We start from the raw sequence: 16,060 nt of genomic DNA, 5'->3' as shown, positions 1-16,060 counted from the left end.
CGGAGAGGGGTCTCTTGATCCTGTGATAGGGGATTGAGGAGGAGGCTATTTACATGATGGCTTGTAACTCTAAGGTCATGAAGTAGTTTTCTTTATTCTAGGATTAAAGAGAAGTTCGATGCTGAGTTGACACTTGTAGTTTGTTATTCTTCACTTTTATCACTTGATGTGTTTGATTCTTGATGCAATTTTAGTATGTTTCCATGTTAATGATGCTAGTGTGTGTTATCATGTATTCACATATGTTTATATGATCAAAAGATTAAATGATGAATTTCTTTGGGATATACCGAAATATAAACTCTAATCTCTGACTTAGACCATCTCCAACCCACATCATCAAATTTGATGTCATTTTCACACCAAAATAATGCAATTTCAACATCAAACACTATTTTAGCTCCAACCCACTCACACCATTTCACACCAAAAAGGAATATTTCTTAGAATATTCTATTTAATCTTATTCATTTATTCATAATTTAATTATCGACATACATTTTAATTTAACAATTAATTTATGATAATTATTATATTTAAAATTAATATTTCATTTATATTTAATAAGTTAATTTTTCATATTTATAATTATTATGATTTTTATTTTTAATATTTATTACATATTTATTCAGACATAAATATATTTTAAAAATATTATAAAATCACACACAATTAGGATAAAATATATTACTAATATAAAACAGACAATGATACTTAATTAAAAATACAATATTATGGAAATTTAACATTCAAAATTACTATAGTATTCTCATATATGATCAATTAATACATTTTGCAGAGCAATATGAGCATCTTTGTCTTTGATTTGTCTGTATCGAGCTAAAAAATCTTCAAACCAAGTACGATCATCTATTGCTGGCTCAACATCTGGAGTTGACACCTCGAAGTGTTCCACGATTGGTGCATTTAAATCACGCTCATCTTCAATTATCATATTATGCATAATAATACATGATGTCATTATATCATGTAAAATATTTTTCTGCCAAAAACATGAAGGTCCTGCAATAATTGCAAAGCGTGATTAGAGCACGCCAAATGCTCGCTCAACATCCTTTCTACATGCTTCTTGCTTCATTACAAATAATTTATTCTTTCTATCTCGTGGATCATGAATCGTTTGAACTAGTGTTGACCATTTGGAATATATATCATCAGCTAAATAATAACTCATATTATACTCATTTCCTTGAATGACGTAACGAGCAGGAATAGTAATACCATCAGCAAGATTAGTAAAAAGATGAGAAGACTCAAGCACATTAATATTATTGTTCGATCTAGGAAACTCAAAATACGCATGTCAGATCCATATATCATAATCAGCTACAACTTCCAGAATAATTGTTGGTTTTCCACTACAACCAGCATATTGTCCTGCCCATGTTGTTGGACAATTTTCCCACCTCCAATGCATGCAATCTAAGCTACCTAACATACCTGAAAAACCACATTGCTCACCAATCTGGAGTAGCCTAGCAACATCCTGAGCATTTGGAGATCGTAAGTATTGCCCTCCAAAATTTTCAACAACAACACGACAAAATTGTTTCACACTTTCAATGGCAGTCAATTCTCCTATTTTAATGTATTGGTAGACCATACGTTAATATCCGAAATGCAGCTGTTACTTTTTTAAGCCGGATAAACCATCTTCCAAGCCGATCTTCTCTTTTCTGTATAAAATAGTTATCATAATTACTAACAGCATCATAGATACGCATAAATAAATTTTGCCCCATTCGGAATCTTCTTTAAAACATTGCATCATTATACACGACATTTTCGGTGAAATAATCATTGAATAGATTACAATCAGCAACTTCACGATTACGATTGATCACATTGTGACCAGGAATTGAGCCTCAATGCATGCGTTGGATGTTTTCTTCGTTGAGATAATTCAAGATAATTTGACTATTGGTAGAAATCACCTAAGAGATTAGTTGTTGTATTGCGTCAAATTGTGTTGCAGCAAATATTTCCGCATAGTTATCGTCAACAAAGCTTGAAAATGATAAATTTGATGAACCTTCAATATTGGTGGTATCCATTTTTTGAGATAATTGAATGAATGAGGTGTATGCTACTTATGGGGTATATATATTTGTAATGTAAATTATATCTTCACTTTTTTTCCACATATGACGTGGCCTAACAATGAATACATTTGAACAAAAATTACACAGATGACATGATACAACAACGACAAAATCGGGACAAGTTTAGCAGGCGATGTGATCTGACATTGAACACACATATTTTTTTGTGCAGATGATATGACCTAACAATGAAATCATTTGAACAAAATTGCACAGATGACATGACACAACAATGACAACATCAGGCCAAGTTAGGCAGGCGACGTGACCTGACATTGAATACACTTTATTTTATACAGATGACATGACCTATCAATGAACACATTTGGACAAATTACACAAATGACATGACACAACAATGACAACATCGGGAACTCGCAGAGAAATCGCGAAAAACAGAACAACAAGGTGTTGGGAAGGAAAAATTAGAACAACACAGTAGAATTTCTTAAGAATCTGTGAGATAACCTCGCTCTGATACCAATTGTTGGTATTTTGCATTTTCCCTAATGTTGAGAAATCTCAACACATGCATCATTTATCCAATCTTAAGAAACAACAGGAACAAAAAATTCGGAAGCGTACCGGAATCCATCGCTAGCAGTCGAGGATGATCTTCCAAAGGGCAGAGTTCTTTAGGTTTCCTTAGTTTCTCTGACGATGGGGATTCAGCGCAGATTTTTTGTCGCTCTGCCTTTTGGGGACCATAACCCCTTATAAGGATTGACATATTTCTAATTTGGCCCCTCATCAAATTAGAAATATTACAAATGGTATCCACATTTATAATTCATAACAATTATGCCCTTTAAGTCAAATTTCAAATAAAATTTAGATCACAAAATTGACTTAATTTATTTGATGACCATATATATTCATTTAATTATATAATTGTCCCATTAGATGCTAACAAAGCGAACTCCACGAATGGCGCGGCGAAGGAAGGAATCCCCAACTTCGGCACTCTACGTAGATGCGGGTGGATGAGATGGCGTGATGGAGAAGGTATCCCTTAACTCCTCAGTCGATGGAAGGTGGCCGAATTGAAGAGGGAATCCCCTTGCCTTTTTTCTGGTGGCAATGGATGGAGATGGCGCTGAAAATGGGTGGCGGTGAAGTTGGATGGTGTGATGAAGGAGGTGGCGGTTAGGGTTTCTCCAAAGGGAAGAATGCCTCAATGAACCCCTCTGCTTCCTCCTCTAGCTTCCTTAGCGGGTTGTGGTCATAGTAGATCCTTTTTGTGAGCCCAAATCCGAATCCGCAATAGGATAGAGATAGCATGAATCCGAATTTGGGTTGGGCTAGCTTCACTTCACTTGATCTTGATCCAACTTCATGGCTCCTTTAGGTATCCTACAAAGACACATAAAAAAGACCATCTCCAACCCACATCATCAAATTTGGTGTCATTTTCACACTAAAATAGTACAATTTCAGTACCAAATACTATTTCAGCTTCAACCCACTCACACCATTTCACACCAAAAAGGAATATTTCTTAGAATATTCTATTTATTCTTATTCATTTATTCATAATTTAATTATCAACATACATTTTAATTTAATAATTAATTTATGATAATTATTATATTTAAAATTAATATTTCATTTATATTTAATAAGTTAATTTTTCATATTTATAATTATTATGATTTTTATTTTTAATATTTATTACATAATTATTCAGACATAAATATATTTTAAAAATATTATAAAATCACACACAATTAGGATAAAATATATTACTAATATAAAACAGATAATGATACTTAATTAAAAATATAATATTATGGAAATTTAACATTCAAAATTACTATATTGTTCCCATATATGATCAATTAATGCATTTTGCAGAGCAATATGAGCTTCTTTGTCTTTGATTTGTCTATATCGAGCTAAAAAATTTTCAAACCGAGTACAATCATCTACTGCTGGCTCAACATCTGGAGTTGACACCTCGAAGTGTTCCACGATTGGTGCATTTAAATCACGTTCATCTTCAATTATCATATTATGCATAATAATACATGATGTCATTATATCATGTAAAATATTTTTCTGCCAAAAACGTGAAGGTCCTGCAATAATTGCAAAGCGTGATTGGAGCACGCCAAATGCTCGCTCAACATCCTTTCTACATGCTTCTTGCTTCATTGCAAATAATTTATTCTTTCTACCTCGTGGATCATGAATCGTTTGAACCAGTGTTGACCATTTGGATATATACCATCAGCTAAATAATAACTCATATTATACTCTTTTCCTTGAATGACGTAATAAGCAGGAATAGTAATACCTTCAGCAAGATTAGCAAAAAGATGAGAAGACTCAAGCACATTAATATCATTGTTCGATCAAGGAAATCCAAAATACGCATGCCAGATCCATAGATCATAATCAGCTACAACTTCCAGAATAATTATTGGTTTTCCACTACGACTAGAATATTGTCCTGCCCATGCTGTTGGACAATTTTTCCACCTCCAATGCATGCAATCTAGGCTACCTAACATACCTGGAAAACCACGTTGCTCACCAATCTGGAGTAGCCTAGCAACATCCTGAGCATTTGGAGATCGTAAGTACTGCCCTCCAAAAACTTCAACAACAGCATGACAAAATCGTTTCACACTTTCAATAGCAGTCGATTCTCCTATTTTAATGTACTCATCAGTAGCATCTACTGGTAGACCATACATCAATATCCGAAATGCAGCTGTTACTTTTTGTAAGTCGGATAAACCAAGTCTTCCAAGCCCATCTCTTTTCTGTATAAAATAGCTGTCATGATTACTAACAGCATCATAGATACGCATAAATAAATTCCGCCCCATTCAGAATCTTCTTCGAAATATTGCATCATTATACAAGGCATTTTCAATGAAATAATCATTGAATAGATTACGATCAGCAACTTCACGATTATGATTGATCACGTTGTGACTAGGAATTGAGCCTCGATGCATGTGTTGGCTGTTTTCTTTATTGAGATAATTTAAGATAATTTGACTATTGGTAGAAATCACCTGAGAGATCAGTTGTTGCATTGCGCCAAACTGCGTTGCGACAAACATTTCCGCATAGTTATCATCATCAGAGCTTGAAGATGATAAATTTGATGAACCTTCATTGGTGGTATCCATTTTTTGAGATAATTGAATGAATGAGGTATATGCTGCTTATGGGGTATATATTTATAATGTAAGTTATATCTTCACTTTTTTTTCCACATATGACATGACCTAACAATGAATACATTTGGATAAAAATTACACAGATGACATGACACAACAATGACAACATCGGGACAAGTTTGGCAGGTGATGTGACCTGGCACTGAACACACATATTTTTTGTGTGCAGATGACATGACCTAACAATGAACACATTTGGACAAAATTGCACAGATGACATGACACAACAATGACAACATCGGGCCAAGTTAGGCAGGCGACATGACCTGACACTGAACACACTTTTTTTGTGCAGATGACATAACCTAACAATGAACACATTTGGATAAAATTGCACAAATGACATGACACAACAATGACAACATCGAGCCAAGTTAGGCAGGCGACGTGATCTGACACTGAACACACTTTTTTTATGTGCAGATGACATGACCTAACAATGAACACATTTGGACAAAATTGCATAAATGACATGACACAACAATGACAATATCGGGCCAAGTTAGACAGGCGACGTGACCTGACACTGAACACACTTTTTTGTGCAGATGACATGACCTAACAATGAACACATTTGGACAAAATTGTATAAAATGACATGACACAACAATGACAACATCGGGCCAAGTTAGGCAGGCGACGTGACCTGACACTGAACACACTTTTTTTTTGTGCAGATGACATGACCTAATAATGAACACATTTGGACAAAATTACATAAATGACATGACACAACAATAACAACATCGGGCCAAGTTAGGCAGGCGATGACACTGAACACACTTTTTTTGTGTGCAGATGACATGACCTAACAATGAACACATTTGGACAAAATTTGTATAATTTTATATTCACATTTTTTTTCCTATATAATGGCTTACCAGATATTGGTATAACACATCCTATGTCAACAATATTTTTGAGAGTATTATCTTCTTCGAATCAAAATGAGTTCAACCCCCACCTTCCGACAAGCTTCATACTCAATTGAAGAAGATAGACACTTATGTCATGTTTACCTTCATATTTCACAAAATTCAATCATAGGAATCAACCAGTCGAAGGATCAATTCTGGGCTAGAATTGAGAAAGAGTATCATGCAGATCCGAATTTTGCGCATTGTAGCCGACCGCCAAGATCTTTGCAAAAAAAAATGCTTCTTATGCTTGGTGCAGTATCAAAAATGAAAGGTTGCATACGGCAAATCGAACATTTGAATCCAAGTGGAGCATCTGAACAAGATATTGTAAGTTGTTATGCTCATATTTATTTTAGACTATCTAAATTTTATAATCAAAGTCTAAGTTCATTAATAGTATTGCCTTCATAACTGATGTTTAATTGTTTTCTTGCAGTTAACTCGTGCCAGAGCATTGTTAGCACAAGACCCGAAATACACAAAGGGTTTTAAATTTGACCATGTATGAGGATATTCTCAAAGATATTGAAAAATTTGGCACTGACAATATGAATACTGCAAGCATTAAATCACAACAACAAACTGCTAATGTTGGTTCATCTGAACAACAATTCTCCGAGGAAGAATTTCGTACACCTTCATCTCCTTGTGTGGCTACTTTTGATCTTAATATCACTTCTTCAGATAGCGGTGGTAGTTCTAGTAAACGACCTCCTGGGGTGAAGAAAGCAAAAATGAAGAAAAAAATGATGAACAAATTGCAAAGGTAATCCATATTAATGCTCAACTTGTTGAGGCAATGAATGCAAGTACTGTTGCTACTACAAAAATGACAGATGCTATGATCTACAAACAAGAAACTAAAATTTTGTTCAAAGATTTGAACTCGATCTTTGACCCGATGATGCGTGATTATATTCGCAATGAACAAATTAGAATTATGCAAAAGAGAATGGAAGTCCAGGGATCTCGTCCAGCTGCACATCAAGGAGAAGGATCTCAATCATCTCCAATACAGAGAGAAGGATCACAACTCAATCAATATCAAGGTGAAGATCAAGAATCTCAGAATCTTGCAAATTTTTACAGCCAATATCATAATTATTTGAGTGGAACGGGGAGTGATTTTCCTGAATATTAGTATTGTAATATTATTTAAGTTATTTTAAGTTTATATGTGTTTTATTTATAGTTATTTGTTAGGTTTAAGTATCTCAGTATCATTTTTATTTGTATCTCTAAATGTTTTTAAGTTTATGTGTGTTGTACTCCTTATGTATTTGAGTGATTATTAATAATATTTTAAATTTGTGTCAGTACTATTTTTACTTTGTATGTTAACCGTAATAGATGATGCATTTTACATTTATGCATATTAAATTTTTAAATATTTTATTATATTTTTATTTTTGTTAAATTAGTTAAATAATGTATAAATATAATTATAATTATAATTATAATATATATTAAATATATTATAAATAAAATTTATAATAAATTAAATCTTTGTAAATATGCATAATAAAATTAAAATATGTTGTTATATACATTTAATTTATATTTATAATAAATAATTAATATTACTATAAATAATTAGAAAAAATTAATAATTATAAATTTATTTTTATTTATGATATTTAATAATATATAATAATATATTTATATTTTTTTTAAATACAATAATATATATTATTTTATTTTTATATTTATATTTGATTATATAATATAATAATAAAAAAAAAAGTAAACAGCATCACCAAATTGAAACACACAAGAAAACATATGGAAACAACTTGTAATTTTTTAGACTACGATTTATGTATCATTACAACTATAATTGCCTATTACAACAACCAAATGCTGATTCTGCTCCTACCTACTAATCTACCTATTGACTAATTCTCACTACATAGTACATTCTTTTCTACTCTAATTGAATGCTAAATGTGGGATTCGACTGTTAAATTTTCATTTCCAGCAAAATGTCTCAAGGCATGCCTCCTACCACCATCTACCAAAAAAACGTGCTTGTCCTTTCAGACAAGGCATCGGAATTTAAAGGCCAAGAATGTACAAAAGTTTACAAACCCTGTAACCTATGGGATCTCTATGCCCATAAAAGCTTTCCATGTAGCCAATGAAGTGACTAGTCAAGCTCAACACTGGCAGTTGACAGTGACAACTAAGATCAGACATCAAAGGATACTCAGCTCTTCCACTTTTATAATACTTTCCTTTGATATATATAAACAAAGTTGTCATCAATATTTTCTTCTCCGGGCTGCATCGGTGTTGTATGAATGCATGGCGAACCCTGTTTTCACCAGTGTCCTCTTTTTTAAATCTCAGGGCATTAGACACTGGTGAAACCTCTTTCATCAGTTTGCTGTCTCTGCATCATCAGCAAATCAATTGCCTGGTATTCACCTTTAAATCTGTCCACAGGGACCCAAAGCCACCAAGAATGGAAAAGAGCATTTGAATAATTCATCCTTGAACTTATCCACCAGGTTCTCTTGGTTCATGAGGCTCCATATCCTTCTTCAGTGCCCTTTCTTTGGAAAAAGAACCAACAGGGACATAAAAATACCCCTTGGAAGGCCGTTGATTTTGCATTGATGTTTGATCTGACAATAACGCAAGATCCTGAATGGCCTCCTGCAACATAACAAAATGAGATTGAACAAGTTAACAAAAGTACAACAGTTATATTAATTGAAAGCAGACATACCTTTTTTTCCTTAATTTTCCTGTTGCCATCATCTACAGATATCCGGAAAGCCATTGATGCTGATCTCCGTGGAAGTTGTTTACCAGCAAGAGAATCCCGCTCTGCTAATTTTCGTTTGATTGATGATTGTGATGTGGAACTGTCATCAGTATGTCTGTCCACGTCCTTATTACTCAAAGAAAATCTAATTTTGCGTTTATTAGAAAAGGTACTGTCCACAGTAACTTCATCTGATCTCAGTACCATTCCACTGTGTGATCTATTATTTATAGATGTAGTAGCTGATTCTGAACTGGCACCAGGATGCAAGAAAGAACTGGTTGCAAGTGCCGAGTATGCAGTAGAATCCCTTTTCGAAGCAAGTATATCATGTGAACAAAGAAGCAAGTCTTTCTGTCAAAATTGGACTAGTTAATGAGCCATTTACTCAGAAGTAAACCAGTTACTGAATTATGCCATTGAAATAACTGAAAAGAAAAAACTTAAGAGGCAAAAACAAAAAACAACTCTGAATATACATACAATGTTGGGGCTTTGGGTTAATCATTCATAAAAAGATGCTAGCAAAAAATATCAGATGAAATTTGAATAAATGCCTTAAACCAGACACTAAAATTGCAATATCATCAAATCATCTACTGGCAATGCGAACACAAATTTAAGGTCCCAAGATGACAAAAGATATAAAGGCCCAAATAAGAAAATTTTAAGTTAAGATGAATAACGGGTCGTGCAGGTAAATGTCAAGAAAGATAAGAAAGTGAGGGGGGAAATGGGCTGAGACCTATAAAATAAGATGCAATGCTTTTGACATGTTCAAAGATATCCAAATGAATTACTTTCGAGAATTATAGTTTGATGAATTATGCTTTAAAAAGAATTAAGTGAGGTTATTGAGGTGATCAAAAATATAAATGTAATTCAAGAGTCTAAACAAGGTTTCAGAAGGTCTAAATAGGTGATGTGGGAGCACATGCAAGGCCTATGCAGTCAATACTGAAATATTAAAAATTATCCTATGCAGTCATTTCAAGTCAATTTGCCTACATTAATTTAGATAAACCACATAAAACTTTTTTACCCTGTACAAAATTAAGTTCATTATTATCTTGTTTCTACAAGCCTAGAATCATATCAAAATGGAACTTCCTACCTAATATTTTCAATAAATTATCTAAATATTACTACTTCCAAGAGCTAAAGTAAAGATTTTAAAACCATTTGATTCAGTAACTGAATCAAATATTTTACTTTGTTCAGTTCAATAGATTTAGTCAATATTTTTAAAACCACTGCTAGTGGTAACACTAACGGGATGGGAACAGATCATATTTGTCCATTCAAGGACTGACAAGATTGGGGGGTGGGGGTGGGTTGGGGAGCCAACCCATCAAGGTAGGTAAATAACCATTTACTTTTGCAGTGCCAAGTCATCATATGAAATGGTAGTTGGAACTTACAGATGATCGTTCTGACATATGATCAATGTGTCCTAGGAAATGTAGCAGTCAAATGTACTGATTGACCTTATCGATGGGTTTGATCATTAGTTAGGTGAGGGTTTTGATTGTTATGGAGCTAATGCCCAAATGATGTTTAAGTGTTGGAAGATATTGAGATCAGGAATGGGTAATATCCTTGTACTCTGCAATTGTCTAATCCATGTATAAGTTGATGATTGGACAATATTGTGGTTGGATGGAAACCAAAGTCAGTGTGATATATTGTCTTGCATATTTGCAGTATGCAATGTGCAGCTGTTTGTACGAGCCACCCAGTGGTGGAGGTTTGGGATATAAGGACGTGTAAGTGATCTTCTGATACAGATAGGGATATACAAAAGAAAGAACGGCTCCAAAGGAAAACAAGGAGGGATGATGTGGATAAGTCTGTGAGGTTATCTATGGATGAATCAGAGTTGGTGGTTGGATAGGTTTTAATTTCATTGTTGTTTTTGGTTTAGTCTTGCCATACGGGATTTCATAAGCACGAGTTATCATGATTCTTGTCATGCTTTCTACTTGATTTATTGCAACACTGATGAGCATAGAATCGAAGCATAGGATCGTAAAATACAACAATTGAGCAAGACTTTTTAGAAATACATTTGATATATATAAATTATTATATCCATTGTGTGAATATTTAAATATTATGATTCTATTATTATGAGCATAAACAGATTTTTCATATAGTAAATATATAAAAAATTTCATTTTTATATAGCAAGTAGAAACCTCTATAAGATGATACATAATTATAATATAGATGATAATAACAATAATAATTAAAAAGAATTCTACTTAGGAGTCAACAAGGATTTTATATTACAAAATTTTCTCAAATGATATAGCACAAAAAATTTATTTGCTACAGTTAATATCAATGCTAAAATGTAAATATATTATAATCAAGTTGATGGGACCAAGATCTTATGTAGGAACCACAAGTAGGATCAGATCATAGGATCATAAAATTTTCTTGCAATTGATATCCTACTTGGATCTAGATCATTTAGTTTGGATCGTAAAATCCTAAGGCACAAGTCACAATTTTGACTACCATGCTCACAATTGCTTATATATTTCAATGACTTGCACAATATATTAAGATATATGTTCATACATCAATGCGGTATCATAATTATTTGACCTCAATGCAGTATCATAAGTATTTGTGTTACCTCAATGCAGTTATACAACGCATCGTTGTTTTACAGATCAAAGCATGATAAATGGTGGAGTAGGAGATGCAGCGAGTCAGAATTAGGAAGTTCTAGGGTGGATGCAGGGAGGTAAGGCCCCTGAAGAGAAGCAACTGCCACAGGTGTGAGCAGTGGGAGGTGTCTAATCTTAGGGAGCTTGATGTAGCATATGTAGGCATTTCAAATGAAGACAGTAGAGTCATTAAAGCTGGGATTAGCAGAGGGCAGGAAAGGGAGGAAGTTTGTGATTGATATTAAAATTATGGTTAGGGGAAGAGGCTGCTGAGAAGGGAAAGCGAGGAGCACAGGGAGAAGTCTTGGACGGCTAGTGTAGGTAAAGGAGCAAGAGGCTTCTGGGAGATGCATAGGCAGGAAGTCACAGGTGAAGTGTTGTGCTTCCTAGGGCTGCAAGAAGCAACATTGTGGGATAGATCGTACAGGGAAGCGGATGGGGGAGTAGAGAAGAGGTATTGGCGGAGCAGGGAGTCAAATAGGCACAGGAAGCTGAGAACATGAAGCACACAGGCAAGATGAGGGAGATCGAAATGGGAGTTTGCGATTAGGACACAAATTCCCAGACACGAGATCTAGTTGTTCAATCTGGAGGAGCAGACAATTGTAACCATGCATTAATCTCAAATTTGGCCAAGTGTCACAAAAAGAGATACTCAAACACACCCTTTAATATATATACAATTAGTCTATGGTACATACATTTACATGTGGGAGGTAGTAAGCTGATTGCATACTGCCTATATGCTCTTTTATCATGATTATATTATCCATATTGCTTTTTGTGTCTCTACTTTGCACATTAATTTTGTGGATTGAGTTGGTTACAAACATTGGGTGTTTGTTAAATTTCTCAATAAAGATATATTATCTTATGCTTCCACTACCAGATAAGCGCATGCATGTGAAACCTCTATTGTTCAGTTGATTGACCCCAAGCAAGGTGAGACAAGCATTCAATTGCAAGATCTAAATTAAGTTTGTTTCATAAGACTAACAAAATATCCATCATCCATAATTACACAAATTATCTTGAACTTTTACATCTTAACCCTACATACAATAAAATTCCGTCATTGTAAGTTCAATAAGCATAGCATAACACTTTCTTCTTGTTTGCTACAGGTTCCTAATTCATTGAGAATGTTTGAAGAAATTTTTGTCCCATAAAGAACTACCAATATGTTATGTTATTATAATATATGTAGTTGTCTCTAATGTAATTCAATTAGATTGATATACTCCTTTCAACTTGGTATTATAAGGGGCAGTCTGGCCAAAGTACTATGGCATATCCAGAAATAGCAAGATGCACTCTGGATCAAATTGGTTTACCATACTTACCACCGGCTCCGACGGACAGATGTATGGGAGTGGCAAGCCAAACATAAAGACTCCCCACTCATTAAAAAACTATTGCAAATATGGGATCAGATACTATCCTCAATTGGATCCGCAGAGTTAGCCCAGTAGAGATTGGTAAGTTTGTTCAATCAACTCCGTGGTGGAGTTTGACAGGCGTATGACTTCTTCTGAGATACTAGAGCCTGAAAGCCTTGGGCATGGACAATATGTAACAAATATCTCTAGCCGAGCTATGCTTTCACACTATAGCTACTGGCACTAGCACATCGGAGGTTACCTACCAAGGATCGATTAGAGTACATAGAGGATAAATGCTGCACATTTTGTGGTGCTACAAAGGAGACACGAGCATATTTTTTTCAAATGTCCGCAGATCCACCAACTATGGGGGCAAATCAGAGAATGGCTGCATATGACCCAGGAGATGACTATCTATAAGAGGATGTTATGGATTTTTGGACACCAATATTGATAACCAACAATTTGACATATTATTTTAATTTGTTATTTGGTGTTTTTAATCTGCTCATATGCTTAGTTTAGCACCTTATATCATGTTTTTACGATTTAAGGGTTATTTTGAGCTTCATTGTAATTTTCCTACATTTATGGTATTATTTCTTATAATGTGAATGTGGTTATGTAAGAAATCAAAATGAGTCATGAACTCAAGTCAAACCGAATCAACTTTAGCCCAAGGCTAGGGTTAAGGAGAGAAGTCTAACTTGAATTGGAGTTTGCTCAAGATTAAGGGTTGGTTCATCAAGGAACAAAGCAAACAACATGGCTCAATTGGGAGCTTGGTTCATCTTGGTCTGGTTCCCTACAAGCATCAACGGTTCACCTTCTCAAGCAATCAATGACTCAACCAATCTTGGTTTGGTTCACATTGGAATTGGTTCACTTGGAGAAAGAAGGGTCGGTTCAATTTTGATTGGAGTGGTTCACTTGAAGCTTCATCCAGTTCACCCCTCAATCAACGAGTTAACCAAGGAGATCGACAACCCTAAAATCTGAATCTCAGAACCCATGACCCATCTCATCCTCAATCCTGATCAGAAGCCATCCTCGCGCCATCTCCCTCTTCTTCATTGGCTCACCACCACCCGAGAGGAAAGCGGGTTTACCTTCCACTTGGATCCTCCATCTCCAGCCATCTTCCCTATCTATCTCCATCTTCCACCTCTCTTCTCCGGTTTAAAAGGGGAGAGTCGCTCCACATCCGCAACTTCAGCAGCTTCACCTCTCTTCTTAGGGTTAGAAGAGGAGAGTCCATTCCACATCCGATGATGCCCACGAGTTCAACCAATTTAGGAAGAGCTCCACTTCATCCTGCATTCGACTGCTCCGAGTACATTCTTCTCCACCGCCAACAGCTCTCTCCACCTCTCCTCTTCAGCTTATAAGAGGAAAGGTCACCATCACAACATTTCATCCTTCCACAGCCCACAACTGTCGTTCATTCGCAAGCTTCCTTCGATGTGTTGGTTTGATCTTCTTGGTTGAATGATTGTAATAGATTTAGCTTTCCATGGTTAGGATTTGTGTGTGCTAAATGTTAGTTCCTGCCTGGATCATGTTTGATTAAATTCCCCTTGCATTTCTATTGCTTTGATTAATTGCAATTTAGAGTGTTAATTTTTCATATTGTTAGTTAGTGTAGAATGACTTGTTATGTTGCATACTTCGTTGGATTGTTAATTGCTTGTCATGTGTTTGATTCAATTCCCCTTACATTCCATTACTATAGTAAATGCAACTCGGTGTGTTTTATGCATGCATTGTTAGTGTTTGAATGTTAGGATGCTTTTCGTTTATTAGTCTTGGCAACCCAAACAAAAACCCCCCTTTATAGCATCAAAATCCAAAACCCCATTTTGAAATAAATTAATTCTAAGATTGCCATTCGTCGACTACATTCCTTGTGAGAGATGATCCGGGTCATACTCTATACTATATTAGTATAAAAGGGTTCGATAATTTATTTGATATCGTATCACGACAATATGGTCTTATCAAGTACCAAGGCACTAGTAGGTTAATGCAAGCATGACACCTTGTGTGTCCTCTATGATTCATCATGTCTGGCAGGCAAAGAACTACAACAGGTTTGAGCGGGTACATTTTGATGTTGAGTTGGTATTCAGAAAAGTACAAACCCATATATACAAAACTTTGGGCATCTACTCAAATCTGCTACTCCGAGGAAGAGGAGAACAAGGAGCCAGGTGACTTCTATTTTCTCTCTCTATAAGATAGAACTAAATGACAATGGTACAGCAATGGTAGATGATTGAACAAGGACGAGCAACCGACAAAGAGGTAGCTCAGACATTAATCACTGCAAGGGTGCGCTAGTCATGCACATTCACTACAATAGCAATATTGCTAGAGCAAGTAGCAATGGAAAAAGACCTTGTGCAGGGTTGGGAGTAGAAAGGTTGTCACTCCACATGAGATCAAGAACATAATTCAGGGAGGCTCGGGAAGGGCTTAGCGGCAGATCTTGCAACTAGTAAGAGTACGTGATGATGTGGCTGTCAATTGTTCTCAAGCAACAATGATGGTGATCAATACAAGCTCACCAAATAGAAGCGACAACAATGCAAAATTAATCGATACATGCTTTCCATATAGAGGTGACAAAATGCAAAGCAATCAATACATGCCCGCAAGAATGTAATGGTACTCAAACAAGGGAACTCATGACTAGGAGAAGATAGGATAGGGCTTCCTGTTGGTATCACATCGACTAGGAAAATGAGGTATCGAGTGATCAGGTAAAAGATTCAAAGAGTGGATTTTCAAGACAAAAAATTCCAGTCCAGTTAATCCAACTAAATATAACGTCTGTACATAACTGATCTAATTATCAAACTTTTCATTTAAATCTCATTCAAGCCTAATTCAAGTCCATAAAGAAATTAAATCAAACTACGACTAACTCCACTCTTAATCAGCTAATTCAACCATAAGTTAATCCTAATTCTGAACCAAAACCCACAAATCAA

General features: G+C 35.1%; 1 protein-coding gene and 2 pseudogenes across 2 annotated transcripts in view; all 3 read right to left on the bottom strand.

Moving 5' to 3' along the window:
- Positions 1 to 769: 769 nt before the first annotated feature.
- LOC141831734 (uncharacterized) lies at positions 770 to 2,718 on the bottom strand (annotated as a pseudogene).
- A 712-nt stretch (positions 2,719 to 3,430) lies between these two features.
- LOC141831733 (uncharacterized) lies at positions 3,431 to 5,266 on the bottom strand (annotated as a pseudogene).
- A 2,786-nt stretch (positions 5,267 to 8,052) lies between these two features.
- Positions 8,053 to 16,060, bottom strand: part of LOC141831928 (uncharacterized) — a 42,118-nt gene continuing 34,110 nt past the window's right edge. For both annotated transcript variants that reach the window (XM_074719351.1, XM_074719352.1), the window contains exons 18-19: positions 8,969 to 9,361; positions 8,053 to 8,895 (exon numbers count right to left, since the gene is read on the bottom strand). In XM_074719351.1, coding sequence (XP_074575452.1) covers positions 8,737 to 8,895; positions 8,969 to 9,361 — 552 coding nt within the window. In that variant the 3' untranslated portion in view covers positions 8,053 to 8,736. The remainder of the gene's footprint in view (positions 8,896 to 8,968; positions 9,362 to 16,060) is intronic.

The sequence above is a fragment of the Curcuma longa genome, chromosome 7 (assembly GCF_044706935.1).
Source record: "Curcuma longa cultivar G26 ecotype Majalengka, Jawa Barat chromosome 7, ITB_CL_G26_1.1, whole genome shotgun sequence".
Classification (NCBI taxonomy): Eukaryota; Viridiplantae; Streptophyta; class Magnoliopsida; order Zingiberales; family Zingiberaceae; genus Curcuma; species Curcuma longa.
This window is presented reverse-complemented; position numbering and strand designations above follow the sequence as displayed.